The 21,213-nt window shown below is 38.7% G+C and overlaps 3 protein-coding genes across 8 annotated transcripts in view; 2 read left to right on the forward strand and 1 right to left on the reverse strand.

The window, feature by feature from the left end:
* Nucleotides 1-1,489, forward strand: part of taok3a (TAO kinase 3a) — an 81,999-nt gene extending 80,510 nt beyond the window's left edge. For all 5 annotated transcript variants that reach the window (XM_040050636.1, XM_040050635.1, XM_040050634.1 and 2 more), the window contains one exon: nucleotides 90-1,489. In XM_040050636.1, the coding sequence (XP_039906570.1) occupies nucleotides 90-251 (162 nt within the window). In that variant the 3' untranslated portion in view covers nucleotides 252-1,489. The remainder of the gene's footprint in view (nucleotides 1-89) is intronic.
* An 865-nt stretch (nucleotides 1,490-2,354) lies between these two features.
* pebp1 (phosphatidylethanolamine binding protein 1) lies at nucleotides 2,355-4,240 on the reverse strand. The gene is made up of 4 exons (XM_040050649.1): nucleotides 4,020-4,240; nucleotides 3,611-3,720; nucleotides 3,289-3,389; nucleotides 2,355-2,721 (listed from the first exon to the last, which is right to left on the reverse strand). The coding sequence occupies exons 1-4, from the start codon at nucleotides 4,152-4,154 to the stop codon at nucleotides 2,504-2,506; spliced, it is 564 nt and encodes a 187-aa protein (XP_039906583.1). The 5' UTR covers nucleotides 4,155-4,240; the 3' UTR covers nucleotides 2,355-2,503.
* A 1,970-nt stretch (nucleotides 4,241-6,210) lies between these two features.
* vsig10 (V-set and immunoglobulin domain containing 10) lies at nucleotides 6,211-20,513 on the forward strand. 2 transcript variants are annotated; one of them, XM_040050640.1, is made up of 9 exons: nucleotides 6,211-6,568; nucleotides 6,650-6,955; nucleotides 10,302-10,607; nucleotides 13,776-14,027; nucleotides 18,027-18,311; nucleotides 18,555-18,668; nucleotides 18,840-18,849; nucleotides 20,054-20,196; nucleotides 20,283-20,513. In XM_040050640.1, exons 1-9 carry the CDS (start codon nucleotides 6,517-6,519, stop codon nucleotides 20,375-20,377), a joined length of 1,563 nt encoding a protein of 520 aa, XP_039906574.1. In that variant the 5' UTR covers nucleotides 6,211-6,516; the 3' UTR covers nucleotides 20,378-20,513. The 2 variants fall into 2 exon arrangements, with proteins under 2 accessions (XP_039906574.1, XP_039906573.1); XM_040050639.1 differs by having other exon boundaries at nucleotides 6,213-6,568; nucleotides 18,552-18,668; nucleotides 20,283-20,509.
* The last annotated feature ends 700 nt before the right edge of the window (nucleotides 20,514-21,213 follow it).

The raw sequence follows: 21,213 nt of genomic DNA on the forward strand, positions 1-21,213 counted from the left end.
AAATGATCATCAAGAACAGACAAATGTATCTTAGAAATGAGTAAACTACATTTAACTTTGAATATTTCTTGTTCCCATGTCACCTGCAGATTGAAGAGGAGCTGGTTTCCCTTCAGAAGGAGCGAACCGACCGCATCAAACACCTGCTGGAACGCCAGGAGCGGGAGATCGACACTTTTGACATGGAAAGCATGCGTCTGGGCTTCAACAACCTGGGCACCTTGGACTTTCCCAAGGACGACTACAGATGAGGGGCCGTTGTTTCTGCCGCCGCCATCTTCATGTAGTCCCCCTGGGGCAACCGTCTGCCTCAGAACACCCCACCTCTCCTTTGACCTGACCTGACAGTGCAGGTGTTCACAGCTGCTGATGCCCTTCCTCAAACACACTTTAAAAAATGAAAAGAGAAAAAAAAGAAAGAAAGAAACTGCTTCGAGATCAGCTCTGGTGTGTTCTCTGGGCCAGTCAGTCAGGGTCGATGGCAGGTTTGAGTGTCCCCCCCCACCCTTCCCTGACAAACCAACTTATACTCCCTCCCCCTCCTTGCCTCTGTGGTGTCACAAGATGACAAAAAAATATGCTGGATAACTTCCTGTGGTTGTCATGTTTTTGTAAGAATAACATAGTCACAGTGTTTCTTGTTTCTTGTGCAATGATGACACTTTTGGTGTGACTAAAAGTGGAAATTGAGAAAAAGGAGGGAGACAAAATTGAAGGTCGTAGGATGAGCAAAAATCGCTTCAAAACCATGCTTTGTCAGAGGCGATAAATATATTTGTTACTTTGTTTTTTGGTCTCGAGCAGCGCAAAAAAATAATCTCTCAAAGCGAAAAATCAAACCGATCCTTCCGAAGCTGTTCGTCTGGGCTGCTTCTTTGGTATTTATTCACGCAGACATTTTTAGGACCAATTTAAATAATTTGATACATTGACGGAAAACTCACAATGTGCATACAGGTACACTTATAGTATATGTGATTCCTTCATGTGATTACTGCAGGGTGGGTGAATCATGGTACTCAACATGTGTATTGTACTGATTTCTCTGCACTGGCAGCCAATGTGAAATATAATACACGTGAGATGTGAACTCCCAGCTAGCACAAAGGGCTTCATGGGGAGGGCAGGGGGACTTGTACTTTGTGTATAGAAGGATTTATGGAGAGCTTTTACTTATTTTCGTATTGTATTTTAACTGTCACTTAAATCAGAAAAATAATTTTTAAAAGCGCTTTTTTCCCCCCTCCCCCTCTCTTCAGATAGTATTCCAAATCCAGGTATCTATCAATGGATTTTTCAGTTCATTTTTCCCCCCACTTCTTGCTTTACACAACTCTAGAGCTGTGTAGTTTCTTATAAACCAGACCAGTATGATGCTTTATTATTGCATGCACTTTAATTTTTTTTTTCCAGGTTAAAATAAAGGCATGAATCTGTCAGAGCTTTTAATTATATTTGTAAATAAAGTGCTCATCACACAAACTGAAAAGGTGTTTTACATGTCTAAGGTAAAGTCTGGGAATTTACTGTGAAAACCTGTGGAAAAAAGATTAGATGTGGAAAAAACTCAGTTTAATCATATTGTTTAATTTTGCAACCACCTGGACGTTTGGCGTTTTACCTGAGAAGTGCACTGAAGATTTGAACTCAAATCTCAGGCCTTAAAAAACCAAGTTGGGCTGAATTAAACCAACCATGTCTACAACTTTAATATTCTACCTTAAGCTTCATCTGCATGGTCCAGCGGGAACTACTACTGTAGTTGTTTACATGGACAAAGGTCACTAAAAGCCTGGTGATCTTTTTTTTTTGTTTTGTTTTTTTTTCAAAATTCATGGTAATCACTTTCTCCTCGCTGTAAATAAATTACTAAATATAGTTAACCTCTCAAAATGAAACTTTTATAGAACACTTTAGGTCTCAAAGGAAAATTCCTAAAATGATTTATTGCATTTACATTTAAAAAAAATGTTCGAACAGAAATGCATCCTTTACCCAAGCCTTACATTCCTGGCACAAACCAAATTATTAGTAGAGGCATTTTGTGGGCATGGTCAAAATATTTTATTTCAGCTTAGAAATATCAATATTGTATTTTCAAAATCTAAAGGTCTTTTTTTTTTTTTTTGGTTAGAAGTAGGAATGATTTTATCAATTCATTCCTTTTCTTGGTGGCGCCCTCTGCTGCCCCTTTAGCTAAAAAAAAAAAATGGCTCCCTTAAATCAGCTGTAAAGATTTGAGAGCTTCCTCTGAAATTTGTCCTGGTAGTTTTGGCATAATCTCGCTGACTGACAGACAGCAAGGTGTTCTAGATCTCACAGAAAACATTTCTCCAAGGAACACAACCATTTTTTGTCCATCAGATTTATTGCAGCTGAGTACAGGTCAGGTTTATGCCAAGGAGTTGTTTATTTTTTTCACAGCATGATTAGGCAACAGTGGGAAAATAATAGTTTTTATTAATGCTGCTGGGGTGATTCTGTTGAGTCCTTTTTGTTTTTTTTATTTTCCAGACAGTTGCTCGTACAGTTTAGGGACATAGTCATCCCACTCAGCCTGGTAGCAAGTTCCTGCCACTGGTGCTCCCAGGCTGTATTTCTCCCTGAAGCTCTGGATCTTGAATTTGCCGCGGTTGTCTCCGCAGCGGTTGGTGAGGTCAGGCTCGCTGCAGGACAGGGTGCCTGACTGCTCATACACCAGCCACACATACCTATGGAGACCTGAGTCGGACAAGCACACAGGATTTTAAACGTTGAATTACACACTAAGAAAGAAAAAATCTTAGTTTATTTTAAACTCCAAAAAGCGTGAGCAGCAGATACCATGAAAAGAAAATTGCAAGTCTAAACCTTTTCCCCACATTTCACACAAGAGAACATTAACTTTGTTTTATGCCCAAAGCCCTCTCCTGCCTGGCAGCTTTTACCAGTAAGAATTGTGATCTGTATGCAAAATTGTGCCAAACACATTTTGCTTATACAAGACGAGCTCTACAAATTACCTATAGACTCCACTTGTTCATGTGTTCCGTTTACTTATTTATTAATTTCCATTTGTGTCATTTCTGTTATCACAGTGCATGTGCATCAGGGCATCATTGGTGTTTTGAAATCTAATTTCACACATGCACCACAGCCATGAGCCTTCTGCTAAAATTTAAGAGCGAGTCAGATTGAATATTAATGGACGTTTTTGTGGCAGTTGCCACCTGGGAAACTTGGATTCTCCCAGCACTGTCCAAAGGTTTATTAGAGTAAAACTTCATTCATTCATTCATTCATTCTTACCTGTGCCATTAGGAGGACCAGAGCCCACATAGTCAGACTTGACGCAGCCAGAGGACACGTCGTTTCCTTTCATGTTGACTACCAGAAAGTGGTGCCACTCCCTTTAGTGAAAGAAAAGATAATCAGTTTGATATTGAAAATCTGAACTGTACAGAAACTGTTCGAGCTGTCATTACCCTCGTGCAAAAAAAATGTAGCTATGAAACTGTGTTTTTGAACATGATCAAGAGTCAAATGTAAGCGGCACAAATGAAAAGCCTAGGCCCATTTCAGTGGCCTCCCAGTAGGTCCTGTCTGTGCTCCATTAACATGCTCCTTTCACCTGAATTTGGGGTTCTTCCTGCTGGGAGCGTCAGGGTCGGTCAAGGCCAAAGTGTACAGTTTACTGGAGTCACATCCTTCCCATTCGATGCAGGTGGGTCGATTCTGCACCTGCAGCAACACGCGGACAAAAGTGCGTCAACTTTCACTTTTATGCCGGAGTTTGAGGCCGTTTGGGGGCGCTAAAAGCCATCGACTAAGGGCATACTACCAGGGAGCATTATGTAACCCAATTAATTTGTGGTAGACTGTTACAATACTTACTAATCTTACCAACCCCATGTAATCATTTATAATGCAGTGTTAGTTTAGAGAAATGCAGTACAGTACTTTAAACAGCATTTAAACGCATCACCAAGAAGCGACGCTAGTAGCTACACTTGCTAACAGACAGTGGTTAGCTGACAAACCTGTGTTGGAGTAAGCACTTTCCCCAGCTCATCTATTTCCACAGATCCGTATTTTACAGTCAGGGGCTTTGCAGGCTTTTCCTCGACCTCCTGCAGGGCAAGAGACCCGGTCCACTGGCTCAAATCTACAGGCATTTTGAGGCGTTTGCTTTGCAGACGATTCAAACTGAAACGCTACTTGCAGATGTACGAGAACTGCCAACGGTGCTGCATTCATGGACCAGCAGAAGATGTGCGACATGGAACGACTCCGCGTGTTTAAGAGTTAGAATAAAAAACAAAACAAAACACTTAAATAGTTCAAAAAGAAAAATATTCCGTTTTTAAAAATTTGAAATAACCCTTAACAAACAAAAATTTCAAAAACTATAATTACTATAATTACTGTACTCTTTTGTCAATCATCCTTTTCTATTAGCTCCTGGCATTGGTACTTTAATATTATGAAAAATGTTGCCCATTTGCACATACTATTGATAAATATATGGTGCTCAATGCCGGCATTTCTCCAGCATATGGCCGTTATTTGAGGCGTGAATTAACATATTATTATTATTTTCTATATTTGGCTCTTCATGATGAATCATGGTTTTCCCAGTAATCTGATTCCAATTTGAAGGGCACAAACAAAAACCTACAGGAAACGCCGCCAGAGGGCGCAGTCCCCGTTACTCTTTTGTGGATTGTGATTTGCTAAAGTTTCCGTCAATCACATCACCCGTCCTGAGCTCCTCCCTTCTCCACCTTACGTGCTCCATTAACAAACTTAATGTTTCCAGACTTTTCCATCTTTAAAACGTTGACATTATACACTGTTTTAAGCAATGGGCGTTAACGTTTTCTCAAGACACTTGAGCAATTGAGCAAAAGAAAGAAATGATTATTATTATCATCATTATTATTATTATTATTATTATTAAAGTTATGGGTAGTGGTAGGAGGGTATGTTTTGTTTTTGGTATGTTGTTGTTGTTGTTGTTGTTGTGGGGGTTTTTTTTTGGTTTTTTTGTCTTTTCAGGAATAAGCACATCCTACAGTCAGCCCTCCTTAAAATTATAGCAGCCTACAGAAAATGACAAAAAAACAGAGCATGCATTGACTTTAACCACAGTCTGACAGTCCAGTCCTAGTATTTGTAAAGGGTAGGAAAGTGCATTTCAGATTAAATGAGTTTAATAAATGAAAAGAAAAAAATGAAAATGAAACACACTGAAACAATGAGTAAGCATATGTTAAATGCTTAGCCTTCTGACTCCAGACAATTTTAAATTAGGTTAGAGTATGGTTGTAGCTTAGGCTGTGTTGATTTGTGAGGTGTAAGACTCCCGTGAAAGCTCTCTCTCCCTTTCTTCACAGGCAATACTCCTATTCCTGCAGGCCAAACTTTTTTTAGTATCCTTATGCAAGCTCATGATTGTAATTAGGTTGTTATTTTAGTCTGTGTGACATTACAGCTGCACCAGATAGTAGTCCTACTGAGAACCACAATCTGCCTAGAATAAAAAATCTGGGACTGTAATCACATAAAGTAGTTACAATATACAATAAGGCTGTGTAGTGTTTTCACGAATCCAACAAATTTTGCTTATCCATAAAGTCATTAGGAGAATGAACTCTGCCCTATATTATTAATATTATTAATATTGGAAAAAGGCACAACATTGGCAGCTCGCCCCCTTCAGATGATTCATGCAGAGAGAAGCATACTTTGTTGTGTATTTGTGGAGTTTGAGGCATCATTTTGGTTGCTCGTGGAGTTACTCGGGGAACTGAATGGAAATGAAATCAAAGGCCATCATAAATGCAAAGGCTTGGCTTATGAAAAACATTTCATGAAAACAGATGTATTTTTAAAATAGTAATTACCTAATAAGATTATAAAAACAACTGAAAACTGAATTTTTAAGAGAAAGAAGTAGAAATAGATACATTGTTTCCTAAAAATACAGAATTTTAACCAAATAAATGGTTGACAACTGATATCTATGATATCTATCAGTGATATCTATGTTTTTAGTATTATCTTAGCCCTATTTATAATGTCCGTTTGTTACAATAACAGCCTGACACCCATCTTTTCTGACTACAATCTCTTTTACTACCTTTAAAAAAGGCAAGAAAAGGAGCTAATTTATTACCTGCGATAAGAAAAAAGAAAAGTAAAACAAATGGCTGTGGTGTTACTGCACCTTTAAGAAGGTGAGCTCAGGGTGTGGTTTCTGTCCTGGTAAAGTTTCCGGCTTGGCATGCTCATGTAAACAGAGCACCTCTACCAAATCTTGGTGAAGCCTAAGAGAAGGACAGAAGTCGGATCATGTCAGACCGCTGCCATCTGCCGACACTGGGTTCCGTGTGCTGTGGTGTATAATGGGCAGCCCGGTGCCCGGTGTGTTGCTGCGTGTCACCGAGGTGCTCCCGCAGGTGGACTAGTCAGACAGGTTTGACCTAGAAGTCGCAACTGTTCACTCATTTCTGAAGGCAATGTAGGAAAGTTATCATGAAGGTAGTAGCAACGTTAGCGCTTCTGCAGTTGTATATTTCCGCAACAGGTGAGTTCGGATCGACTCGGAAAACACAGGTGAGTGTAAAAACCCCGCTTCAATCTTCTTTTTTTTTTCTTTTCCTTTCAGCTGATCTCGTTACAGCGGAAGTTTCGGGTAATGTCTCAAGCGAAACGGCCCTGTCAGCTTCACCGGGTGACATCGTTGTACTTCCGTGTTACTCAGCAGGTAAAGTAACACCCGTGGTAACGACATGGACCAAAAATGGACGGGAAATCGTTACAAGCGGAGATCCCACTCGGCGCCTCATCGTGAACCCTGATGGGAGTTTGAACATCAGCGCGACGATGCCTGGAGATGAGGGGATTTACCTGTGCAACTCCACACTATCTGACAACAGCTCCTTCCTGGCACGTGTGCTGCTTCAAGTAACAAGTAAGTGTATGCGCACATTTTGAACAATGAGCTCTTCACGGTGAGGTAATGTAGGTGTTGCTTGCCTGAATTCTTGGAACATTTCTAGCAAATGCAAACTGGTTCATCTACATAACATGTGGGCCAGTTCTCGACAGCGGCTGACTTTTGTAGATGGGTCTAAATGTGCTATGTGGAGTTTGCCAGGCCTTCACTTTGCTGCATGCTTCTCTCAGAATATTCTAGCTTCCTTCCACAGTCCAAAGACATACATACTGTTTACTTAGTGTGTCTAAATTAGCCATAGGTGTGAATGTAAGTGAACATGAATGTAAGTGTGTCTTCATGTGTTTGCCCTGTCATGTACTGCTGACGTGTCAGGGGTGTACCTGGCCTTATGGACAGCGACAAATGAGACTGTTTCCCACGGCCCTGTGACCCTGAATTTGAGGTTAAGAAGATGGATGGGTCTATTTGTAAAGCGCTTATAGCTACACTTTGAGAAGGCGGCTATGGTCATTGTTCTTTGATCTTTAAGGTCTTTATCAGCTAACCACTCAGTGGAGTACTGCAATACCTGATCAGTCTTCTTAATAATAATAATAATAATAATGATGGATTGGATTTATATAGCGCTTTTCAAGGCACCCAAAGTGCTTTACAATGCCACTATTCATTCACTCTCGCATTCACACACTGGTGGAGGCAGCTACAGTTGTAGCCACAGCTGCCCTGGGGCAGACTGACAGAAGCGAGGCTGCCATATTGCGCCATCGGCCCCTCTGGCCAACACCAGTAGGCGGTAGGGTAAAGTGTCTTGCCCAAGGACACAACGAACAGGACAGAGAGCCCGGGGATCGAACCGGCGACCTTCCGGTTACAGATACGCTTCCCAACCCCCCTGAGCCACGGTCGCCCACGACATTCTTGAAAAGTGCAGACTTTTTCCTCTATCGCTGCTTGAAGAAAGATTCTGAAAACTTTCAGTAGGCGTGGGTGCTCATTTCAAGTCCATTTTCATCCAAAAAAAAAAGAAAAAAGATCCAACTAGCTCGCCTTTAAAACATCAGCCCACACCAGTACCCTACCTGCAGGTTCCTGGTGCCTGATTCAAAGTGGAGCTGTTACTGGTCCAGCTGTGGCTCGCTCATCTAGTCCATCAAGAGTCACACACCATCTCATTGGTCCACAAAAAGCTCAAAAATCTGTCTTGAGATATTTCTTGGTCCTGAATACACTGAATACCTTGTACTTCTGGGTATATGTAGGTTGCAGTCAGAGATGGGCAGTTACAAGTAATGCGTTACTATAATCCGATTACATTTTTGAGTAACGAGTAAAGTAAGGGATTACTATTACAAAAAAAGGTAATTAGATTACTGTTACTTTCCCGTAAGCACGCTGCGTTACTCCGTTACTAAAACCGTGATTTTCTTTTTTTTTTTTTTTTGCGAGAGTGTCTCATGACCAGTGTTGGTCAAGTTACTTGAAAAAAGCAATCAGTAACTAATTACTGATTACTTCCCCAAAAAGTATTTTCAAAAGTAATTAGTTACTTAGTTACTTTTAAAAAAAAAAGATTTACAACCTGAGTAGGTAATAAAGCGATAGATCTTTCAGCCCAATTCTATTTTTTCTGCATAATCCATCATATAAAATGTAATCAAATGAAAAAGTCTCTTTTTGAAACTAGTTTTATTAGCTTTAATCTTTTAACTGCACGCATGAGGCAAATATTAAATTATATGCAACATTCTCTGACTGGAAGAAATTTGTTTAACATTTAAACCTATTTTCTGCATATTCCAGCATATAAAATAAAATAGTTTTTTGTGTTTACACTCACCTTTCAAATAGATGCACGTAAAACACAGAAGTTAAAAGATTAAAACTAATAAAAGTTTTAAAAAGAGACTTTTTCATTTGATTACATTTTATATGATGGATTATGCAGAAAAAGTAGAATTGGGCTGAAAGATCTATCGCTTTATTACCTATTTAGGGGATAAATCATGTTTTAAAAAAGTAACTAAGTAACTAATTACTTCTGAAAATAAGTAATCAGTAAAGTAACAGGATTACTTTTTTCGGGAAGTAATCAGTAATTAGTTACTGATTACTTTTTTCAAGTAACTTGACCAACACTGGTTGCTGTTATGGACAGCAGTGGTGGATGATTGGTTTCTGGCAGGTCAGCGTTTGATTCGCAGTTAATTAGCAATTAGTTTTTCTCAGGTTTCTTTTGACACTGTTGGCTATTGGCAACAAAACATTTGATGGTTCTGTGATCACGCGTCGATATATTAGAAATTTCAAGAGTGTGATATCATTCAGAAAAGAGAGTAACAGCTGAAGTGTTAAGTAGTAATGGGAGCCAGTTAACATCTGTGCTCTGAAGCTTACTAGATAGAATCATGGTTGGACATCAGGCTACTTGATTATGGAAGAGAATCGTCATCATGCTGAGTTTGGCAAATGTAGTTTATTTAATATGATTACTTGTTGAGTTGTTTGGTTTTCCATATCTGTCTGAGAAAACACTCCTTTCACAGCCTTATGAGGAGTAAGTTTGGACTTTAAGGAATGGGTGTGTACAAATGTTAAAGACAAGGGGTGTGGTGGAGGTGTAACACAAAGTACAAGAGATTCTCTGTGAAACAGACTGTAACAGTCATTGTTTTATCTTGATTTTCTGGTTTTCATAATTTATTGCAAACCTAAAATCCATATTTAAACGGTACTGCTCTAGGCTAAAATTGAAAATAAGGGTAGGTTTTCTTTCTAATACCAAATGAAACCACTGCAGGACAAGTTTGCTAAAGAGAACCTTGACACTCCACTCTTCTGCCGGGAAAATGTTTTGTGAACAAAGTGAAGCTCAATTATTCAGAAATAACATCCACTTTGTGTGTCTTGGGCACCAGCATGAAAACATCATCCAAAAGGTGAAGTGTGATTGGTTGTTGTTTTTGCTGCTTCTCTCCTGAATAGTTTTGGCGGGCAAAATGTGTTTATCAAGGAATCTTGCAGGATAATTTCAAGGTGTCTGCACCTTTCTACAGCGGGACATTAAACTGAAACATCAAAGTAAATGTGCTGCAGAATGACTCGGATCAAAATCTGAAATTAGCTTGAGTATTTTTGTTTTATATGCCAAAGACAACCTCAGAACACACTGTATAATAAGACAGACAGATCCACTGAATGTGTTTTTCCTGCTTTTATTGGTTCATAATGACACTTGTTATATTTTTCTCTACAAACATATCTTTAAAGTTGCTTACAGTATTTACTGATCTCATAAATTCAGAAGTTACTCTGAGTGAGGTTATACTAAGTTTTAATGCACTGTATGCATTTCTCTCAGATGGACCAGAAAATGTGTCTACATCCATCAGTCCTGCCACTGCACTGTCCAATGGGACCCTTTACACAGATCGGGGTTCATCCGTTACTTTAAAGTGCTCCGGCTCCTCCTACCCATCTCAGCACCTGACCTGGGCCTTCAGCGGTGACTCGTCAAGCAACGACTCGCTGGTTTCAGGCTCTGGATCGTCCCTGGAATTCACCATACAAAACATTCAGCCCAGCGCTCAAGGAGTTTACAGCTGCAGGGCCCACAACCCTGTTTCAAATGTGACAGTAATCAGTCGCACGGAGCTGCTAGTGTACTGTAAGTATCACAAACAGGATAATCTGCTGTGACTGTAAGCTTGACAGTGTAAAGTGGGATTTTATGCATGTTTATGTATGTTTGAATCAAAGACTGAGCTTTGGTTTAATGGCAAAGACTGCAGCAGGGCTGAATACTGTATAACTTTAAGTTTGTTGACATGCAGGCCTGAGTTTTAGTGCTGATATTAATGTGATAATTTTCATATAAACACACCCACTGTTTATGCATTCTCCCCTTTCATTTAAAAACCACATCCTTCACTTTAGCATGCCTACCTATAAAGTGGTGACATTATTTAGCAGAGGAAACAAAAGGAAAATCTTAAAGATTGCATGTGACAATTTAGCCAGAGAGTGGAGCTGAAACACTCCTGGGTGCTGTAAGCTTCACCAAAACCTGTTTTCTTATACATTAATGGGTTATATTGCTTAAAAGCAGAAAACATTTCATAATTTAAATTTTTAATGTGTGTTTTAGATACATTTTTGTTTATAATTCACTCAGTGGGAATAAAAAAAACTAAATGGCTCTTCAAGTACAACTTGAGGTCAAATCCACAAAAAGAAACTTAGTACAGTGTTTTAGGTTTATAATGAATGTTAGTCAGTAAGCTACAAAACTGTAGACATGTTGAAATGTTTGCACGGAGACATTCCTGGACAGAAAAGCTGAATAAAATATTTAGTTGTTCACAGTTTTATTAGTAAAACTGCTAGCTAAGCATTAAAAGATAATCCAGTCCAGTTCAGAGTGGCGTGGGGACTACTTTTTCCCTCTTAACCTCTTGCTGTACTACAAGAGAGAATATGATAGAGGGCAAGCAAGGCTGTGGAGGGAACAAAAAATGCATACTGAGAGATGTTTTGATGGGCTGAAAAAAAGCTGAGTCAGTACCCACCAGCATCTGAGATGAGGGAAAATGAATGCCAGGAAAGGTCAAAACATGCTATCCAGGCCTCACTGAAAATATTACACTCAAACACTGTGAATGTCATGATTAATCGTGGCGTAACTGTGGAATGATTTTATCTATGTGGCTTCTGTTACGAGGAAAAAAAAAATACTATATTATGTGCAGGGTAAGGAGGCTGTGGCGGTTTATTGAGTCACTGCGATAACAATACATTGAATTGACTTCCTGAAATGTTTGCACGCAGCTTGTTCCCTGTTTTCGCTGACTTCCTGTAGCTCGCTTTTCAACACGGAAAAATCAAATCCATTTTTACTGAATGTTTGGAAATAATAGGCTTGTTTTATATGTCAGGTAACACTTTGTTTTACAGTTCCAGTGTTTTCTTAAAATTTGTTTGAGCACAATTGTTATGTAAATGTGTTGACAGCACAGACAGAGGTTAACTAATATACATCCATTTAAGCAAATTATTTCAGTCTTTGCTCGACAGTATGCAAATGTTTACAGGTTTTTTTATGCTGTGTTTGAAAGAAGAAATTTTCATTAATGAAATCATAATAAATGATTACTTACTCTGCTTTATATCAAGGTTACACAGGATAACTAAACTCAAACAGCTTTCCCTCTTCTTCCTACTTATAGTGTCAAATAACAACAAAAGTTGCCTCAAGGTGCTTTATATTGTAAGGTAATGTCCCTACAAAAATACAGAGAAACCCCCAACAATCATGTGACCACCTATGAGCAAGCACTTTGGTCACAGTGGGAAGGAAAAACTCCCTTGTGACAGGAAGAAACCTCCAGCAGAAGCAGGCTCAGGGAGGAACGGCCACTCAGATGCTTTAAGTTTCACCAGAACATTTAGTAATTAGTGGAAAATATGGCATCAGAGATGGGTTTCTTCTTTATTCAGCTGCTCCCTTTAGGCATCTACTTCCAATCTTATCCCATCTCTATCATTCTCCTCTGTCACACCAACCCTCTGCATGTCCTCCTTCACTACTTGCATGAATCTCCTCTGTTTTCTTCCTCTTATCCTCCTGTCTGGCAACTCCATCTTAAACATCCTTTATCCAGTATATCTGTTCTCATTCTTTGGCAGATATCTAAACTGTCTCAGCCTTGCCTCTCTAATGCTGTCTCCAAACTGCTCAACCTGGGCTGTCTGATGTACTCCTTTCTAATCCTGTTCCTCCTGGTCACTCTCAACAACTCTGCCAACTCCAGCTCGACGTCCAGTCTTTTTGTTAGAGCCACTATCTCCATACCATACATCTCATCGGGTCTTACTATTATCTTGTAAATCTTCCCTTTCACTCCTTCTATCAGATTTCCCCCCCCCCCCCCCTCCCGACACTCGTTTTTACCCACTCCACCCTGCCTACTCTCTCTATTCCCTATCTCGCGCACTGTCTGTTGTTTCGGTTGACCCTAGATCAACCCCAGACATAAGAGTGAAGTATCAAAAGTGAAATTGTTATTCTAAGAAAAGTTAAGCTGTCTTAGTACAAAATCATGGATAGATTGAATGTGCAATGGCACTCTAAACACTTTACAGAATTCGTAACAGGATCAGGCAGACCAAAAGTGAGCCCATGATCGAATGATCGATACATTAAAAACGTGTTAACTGAATGATAGAAGTGCAGAACTTGATAGCTTGTAGTCTCTAAAGCAGCTTTTCAGAGCAGAAACAAGCTAACACTTCGTGCTAACACCTCAAAGCTTTTCCAAAAACGATTTGAACATCAAAGAACACTAACTGGCATAGACGTACCACGCAGTGACCTGTGATTAACCCTTTATGGGGGATCTTGAGGCCTGATTAAGCCAAGCATTCCTGGCATAACATTCCCGACATCTTTGGATGTCTTTGGACTTTGATAACACATTGTGGGTTAACACATTCATGAAGCTCAAGTGCAGCTTTTGTTAAGGAAAACAAGGCAAACCCAATGCGAGGGAATTCTTAAGCGACGTATGTAATATTGTTATATGTAACAAAATATTTTTAGTAAATAAAACATTAAAAAACACTTAAAGGTAAAGGTCTAACAGAAAAATCTCAATTAAAATTTGCTCTTAATTTGAGTTTTGCTTTAAGCAGCTTGAGGTGACTGTTATTGTGATTTGGCTCCACATAAATAAAATGGAACTGAAATGATCTGAATATCCTTTCCTGAACATACAGGAGTGCATTCCTACTGCTCATTACTGATGCTTTTATTTTTATTTCTTTTTCTCCTAATTAGATGTCTCAGACAGACACCCTGAGTGTAAATGGACACTGACACAGAACATCTCTCTAGTCCAGTTCACCTGCACTTGGTTGGAAGTTTATCCCACCCCAAACCTACGTTGGGATATGGGACCATTCCAGGTGGCGGACAGCCTCAATGTTACGATGAGCCGCTCCACGCTGTCAGACGGGCAGACCGTGAACTGCACAGCCCAGCCCCAGCACCTCGGCCCAGAAAAAGAGAAGTCGTGTTCGTTTACCCTCGGTAAGCTTGTTGTAGGGAAATGAGCCTCTTAACGATCCTGAGATGTGCAACTGCTGAATCTTTAATGTACTTTTGACTTAAGAAGCCACAGTGACACTCGCTGCTGTCAATCGCTGTTTATAGTTCTGACATCACATTTATGTCATGGTTGAGCTTCTGTGCAGGTAGTATATTTGATTACTCAGAATCACAATAGTTTATTATTCTCAGCGAGGAAGTTACTTTGTGACAATAAAAAAAAAAAAAAGGCCACTCAGAGAGCGCAAAAAGTGTGACCTTGACTCAATTGACACCAAAATCAAATCAGCTCAAGCTGTTACTGGTATCTACTATCACACAAAATTTCAACATGATAGCTTGAAAACTGTGGACACTATAATGCTAACAAACAAACAAACAAATAGAATCAATTACATACTCTCTCCCTTTGGACGAAGAACAAACTATGAAAAAGAATAGTGCATGAAGTACAAATAAAAATAAATAAACACTGTAGTATTTAAAAAATATACACTCAAAGCAAAATAAAAGTTAAACAATATCACGTGCAACATTTACTAGATGATGACGAGTGAAAATAATTCCGGCATCGGTCTGTAATCACTGATTAGTCATAGGATTCGTCCATAACTTGAACACCATCCTCCTTTCTCACACTGACTTCACAGAGTGAAGCTCCACACCCACAACGTCACCAGCCTTCCAGATCAGTGTGAGCCTGTTGGTGTACACCACCCTCTGCTGCACCAGCACACCAGTGGATGGCACTGGCCACCACAGACTCCTCAAATTAAAAACAAAAAACAAATTAGTGCAGGTCTACACCCAGATTATTTTGTCTCAAGTTTTTTAAAATTGTAAAATGCATTGTGGGTATTTTGTCAGATGATCTTTCAGTTTAAAAATCCAATTAAATCTGATGAAACAGCTATATGGTACAGCCCTATAAAATTACATGGTTCTTAACAGGAACATTACCTATAATTTAATAATATTTTCAAAATAAGAGCGTGTGAAAAAAGTCTTAGAAGATATCACACACAATGTCACTTTTGTCTAACATACAGTTTTTCCTTCAGGGACAGAGTTTCTGTAAAAATGTCACAGTAAACTGAAACCATCCGCATGATCAGATATCATGTGACGTATGTGAGGAAAAATATGTGCTGCAGGAGTAGGAACTATGTGAGCAATGCTTATTTGACTTAGAGAATGATGGCGCCCTCCCTTGAAGCCAACAGGTCAAAAATTTCTGGTCACAATGTGAGAGAGTCACAACCCAGGAAAACTGATTATGTTTAGCATTACTCCAGAAATATGGCTAACATTGCCATACTCGTCATAAATGTAAAAGTAACTTGATTAGGACTAATCCTAATTATTGGGTATTGTTTTTAATATTCATATGAAGTACCATAATATTTATTCGATTAAGCTTTCCAGCCCTGACAAGAATAACACTTAGCAGTGTGCTCATGAGAACACAACGCAGGGCATGTGGGCAGTTAGTGAGTCACCCAGTTGTGTAAAGGTTATCATCACATGAATGCCTTATTCAAACAATGAGTTGATGCAACAGGATGTGAGTTGCTGTTCTCTGATCAGCCTTCTTCTGTGAATCAGAAACACTGAACAAAAATGACATTTTGTCAAACAAAATGAGTAAAATTCCAAAATATTCTTATTTATTTACAAATTGCAATTGATATTTACTGAACAAACAAAGCAATAGTCCAACCAGTTTGGAGGTCATGAAAAAGTATGAACAGTGTCAGGTTTAGAGCTGCAGTGATTGGTTGATATATCAAATAGCGGATATTAGTGTTTTTTAAAATGTAAAAAACTAACATTTAAAAACAAGAAAAGGTGTGGGAAAAGTGTCAAAATACTGAAAACACATTTATTTTGAAGTTGGAATTCATCCAAAATACAAACAAACCTTCAGCTTTTGCATGAAAACAACACAGTGATATTATTGCAGTACCAAAACTGTCACCAGAGGGGAAGAAGAAGCTATAAAATTCCACTTCTGAGCTTAGCCATGTAGCAAGCTATTTTGGTATATTTTTGTTCTCATCAGCCAGCATGACTCATAGAAAGGGACTGTTTGGTCTTAATAACAGACCAAAAAACCCCAAACATATTGTGTTAATTTCTTTTTTTTTTTTTTTTAAAGCAGCATTTTTGTTTTTACTGAAAACATATGATCAGTATGATCATAAGCTCTTTTGCTCTCTTGGTAAGAGTTGGATAAGAAGACGAGAAGATCAACAGCTTTCATGTCTGTACAGTATATGTAAGGTTTCTGCAAGAAGACGGCTTATTTCCAGTGTTTATTTATCGATCTTGGCTCAAACCTCAGTAAACCACAAAATGCTAGTTTTGAAATTGTTTTTAAGTGTGGTCAGGCCTGGTTTTTGGTCTTCATTTTCATTTACAGTGTTAATGTTGTGCTGAAATGTTTCCTGGCCACAACTTGGCGTTTTCTGCTCAGAAATATTTGTCCCGTCTTGATTGTTATTCTTCTTTTTTTTGCATATTTATCACACTTACATGTTTCAGATCAGAAACCCAGGTAAATACAAAGTGCAGCTTTCACTCCTCGGCCTTAAAACTTGGGTGATGTGGACACCCAAGTTTGTGAATGTGATAACTCAAGGATGAAGCTAAAAACCTATCCAAACTACCTGGCTATTGTGAAAAAGTTGTTAAATCACAAATTAACTTTGATTAACCACATTTTTTTGGAGGGAAAGCTGAGTTCAATTTCATTACACAACCATTCCTCATTACTGCCAAACCTAAATCACCAAACAGAGCTTGTCTGACATAGTGAAGTAGACTAAAAGATCTTAAAGAGCAACACATCATGTCATGATCCAAAGAAACTCAAGAACAGATGAAAAACAAAGTTATTGAAAGTCTGGAAAGGGTTAAAGGGCTATTTCTAAGGCTTTGGGAGTTCGGTGAACCACAGTTGCAGCTATTAAGTGCAAATGGAGAAAACTTGGAAGAGTGGTGAACCTTTCCCAGGAGTGGTTGGCATACCAAAATTACTCAAAGAACACACTGATGACTCAACGGGAAGTTACAAAATAACACAGAACAACATCTAAAGAACTACAAGCCTTACTCGCCTCACTTAGGTTCAGCAGAGGTGTTCATGATTCAACAATAAGAAAGAGAAAGAAATATTCTGTGGACTGATGAGACAAAAGTTTAACTTTCTGCAAGGCTTGTGTCCCATTACATCTTGCATTCATATAAAGGACATCGTACCTGCAGACAAACATATTGATGGTAGTGCGATGGTGCTTCAGTGGCTAGACAACTTGGTGTAATTAATGGAAGCATGAATTCTGCTACCAGAAAATTGTGAAGAAGAATGTCCAGCCTTGGGTCGTACACTGAAGTTCAAGCGTACTCTGATTATGCAGCAGGAAAATGATCTGAAACACACCAGCAAGTCCATCTCTGAATGGTTCAGTAAAGGCAAAATGAAGGTTTTTAGACTTGAATCAGATTGAGATGCTTTGGCAAGACCTTAAAAAGGCCGTTCGTGCTCGATGTGGCTCAATTAAAACTATTCTGGAAAGGAGAGTGGGCTAGAATTCCTCCACAGCAATGCAATCAGTTACAGTTCTTGCATCCAAGGGTAGTAGAAACAGTTAGGTTTGGGGAGCGATTACTTTTTCCACATAGGCCAGGTCGGCTTGGAAATTATTTAACCCAAGTAAAGTGCAGTTGTTATCTTTGTCTAATATCAAAACTTGTTTGATGATCTGAAACATTTAAGTGTGACAAATGTGCAAAAAATAGGAATTTGGGAGTAGGGCAAATACTTTTCAAGTAAGATTCCTCATATGCTTTATATCCCACATAAATCAAGTTTTGTAAATGTAAATACATTTGACTTTTTTTAAAAATATCTGACTGAAATGATAAAGTATCTGATTTTTTTATTTTTTTTATTTTTTCCCTCCTCTCTCACTCTGTCAGAGCTTCCCTTCCCTGAAGGCGAACCAATGGTCTCTGCTCTGGAGGCAAGCACCGTAACACTCACATGCACTGAGACCACGTCCAAGCCCCCTGCAATTACCACATGGAGAAAGGGATTACAACTGGACTACATTGAATCTGGATCAAAATACATCCTGTCTTTGGAAGGCCCGGTCTTCAAGCTGACCATAGTAAACGTCACTAAGGAGGACGATGGCTTCTATTTCTGCCACAGTGAGAACCCGCTCGGACTACGCGAGCTGGAAGTGGAGCTCACTGTGAAGAGTTGAGTTTTGAATAAGAGGAATATCCTGGCATTAGTAGTTTTACAGAATAGATCATTTGCATGTCTTTGCATTTTTTTTTTCAATGTCTGCGTGAGATAACGAATAGACATTAAGCAGAAGTGTAAACAGCATGCTAGTCACTACAGGTGTTGACTCCGCCTCTGGAATCCAGATAAACCTGCTGCTCCACCCTTTTTTGTACTTCATAAGCTTCTCCTGTTGCCTTTTTTGGTTTCAGCAGCCTCTTCCGCATACACAGGAGCGGTCATCGGCATATTTATAGCAGCACTGATTATGGGGTCAGCTGTCATCATAGCCAAAATTGTCTACAACAGCAGAGACCGGATTTGCCTGGGTAATTTTTTTTTCTTTTCATAAATAAATTTTGCATCAATAATAGCGTCAGCCTCTGATCCATAACAATCCACATGCTGTATCTACATTTTAAATTCATAGGAACTGTATTAAACATGAAAATCTACTAATACTGATGCCATTCTTTGTGTTTGTGTTTTTGTGTCAATAGGTGGCTTTGGGTGAGTATTTCATATTTGCTTTTGTCATATATACTAAATGCTTACTTTAGTTGCACAGTCCATATAGATTGAGTTAAAGTACTTTATGCACATCTGTGTTGCATTTGAAATGCATTGTTTTTTTCCATTTAAAAGCAAGCCAATCATCAAGTAGTACCATTATTTTCTAGGAGTTCTTTTTACCCCTCGGTTGTAAAAGGCAGTTGGGATGTTGTGGTCACACTGCCTGATGGGAAGGTGGGCAGGTCATTTGTACACCCAACTTTATGAATGTGATAACTCGAGAACGACGCGAAATAGGAGTATCGAGTTCATACCATAGGTGTATCTACTAAAAGTTTCAGACAAGTTCCAATCTCAGTGACCTCATTCTCAGGTCAAGGTCAGAGGTCAATCTTGTAATTGTAATAACTCGAGCACGAGGCAATGTAGGATTTTGAAGTTGATACCATGGATGTATCTATTAAAAATCTTACCATTATTTTCTTTTTAAGTTAGATTACAAGGAATCTAAAATTATGAGCATCTGTGCTTTTACAAATATGGAAGGATCTCAGAGAAAGGACAAAAAGTAAATCCTACCATCTATACATCTTCAGCACCCTTAAGAGTAATTCCACCTCTGAGCAGTAGACGATATCTTGATACCATGCTCAGCCTGCACACACTTGCTGCTGCTTTTACAAGCTGCTTTGCAACTCACCTCTACTGCAGCTGCTCCATTTCATAGAGCTTCTAACTGATTTTTGCTGTCACTGATGTCTGCCCACACATTTTAGCTTGCACAGAGGGGATCAAACTCCAGTTTTGTGATTGAGGCGCCAGAAGCGGAGCACACTTTCAATCTTGTTTAAAAACAAAATGCTTCTTTAAAACTCTTCACCTTACATGGCAGAACTGCGTAAAACAAGTTTTTCAGCTAAATTGTCACAGTTGTTTAGTTGGAGGACTAGCACATATAAAACTTAATTTGCTAAACTGAAGAATTTTAGCTTGTGGTCTTTATGATGATCATTCACATTAAACACATTTCTCCAAAGGACTTTTAGTGGCCAAAAATTCCAAAATGGTGACTTTGGTTTTGGTCAAAGCCATCTCTGGAATGTGGACTGAACAAAACTGTCTAACAAATACTTGGCGAAGATCAGTTTTAAAGATCTGGCTGCACGTGTGCGCCCGTGTCATACTATTCTCACCTCTGCAGGCAAGCGGATGACGACAGTGGAGACGTTCTGAGTCTGGTGGAGTCGGATGACGAACAAGTCTTCCAAGATGCAGTTCCCCGGCTGCCTCCAATAACCAACGGACATCACACAACACTTGTGCAGATACATCGAATCCCATCGAGTAGGACTTCATCACAGCAATTTATAAGTTTTCTAATTTCAGTGTAAAAATATTTTGTAATATAAAAATGTCCCTCTTTTATTCAGGTGATCACGAGGATGCAGAAACTGCTGACACAAGTCCACAGCAGCAGGAGGATACCGTACAGACGGAAGAGTCAATGCAACTTGTAGAATTTTAGGTATTGGGGATTTTTTTTTTTAGAGCAATGTTTAGTTTTAGGTAAATTTACTCCTGAAGAGAATGTGAACAGAATCGGTGGCAGAAACCTTTTTGTCCTTCCTTTCTATTTTTTTTTTTTTTTTTTTTTTTTTTTTTTTTTTTTTTTTAAGATTCTATATTTTTTGTAAATTTATTTTGATTGATTTGTTTATACAGTATGTAAAAATAAATAAATGTAATACAGTAAATGTGTTTGAACAAATATTCTTTGCATGTTTTTATGAGTATTTTGTAGGTTTTTTAACAGGTGTTTTCCCTAGTGCCTAATCATTTTTTGTGTTCGGAAAACAAGAAAAAACAATTCTCTGTAGACATAGTTTTTCTTGTTTCCGAAAACACAAAAAATGATAGGCACGTATGCTATAAGCAACGATGCGACCTTGACTACTCGGTCAGAAGCGACTCGCTCAGAACTTTTTCTTTTTTTTTTTTAAATGCAGCAGAGTCAGTTCGTCACTCATCTGAGATTCATGCTACGTGTGAAACAAACTTGACTCACTCACTTGAAAATATTTACACGAGATCTACGTGAGAGGGAAAACTGAAATTAAACACTCTAAAGGGTTTGACAAAAAATTTGTTGATTTTAAACAAAATTATTCAATATTATTAGAATTTATTATTAGTATCCTTTGAATGCAAAAGTACAATTGAGTCTCTCAAGTCACCTCAGTTTTTATAAAGAAGATTTTACTGGATAATTAATAGTCTAAATAATTCACTGTGTAAAACCATCAAAATCATATAAAAATGTAATGCTGTTGTGTTTCTTTTAAAGGAGACAGATGGATCATT

This window comes from Simochromis diagramma, unplaced genomic scaffold (genome assembly GCF_900408965.1).
Source record: "Simochromis diagramma unplaced genomic scaffold, fSimDia1.1 OVJJ01000131.1, whole genome shotgun sequence".
In the NCBI taxonomy this organism is placed as follows: Eukaryota; Metazoa; Chordata; class Actinopteri; order Cichliformes; family Cichlidae; genus Simochromis; species Simochromis diagramma.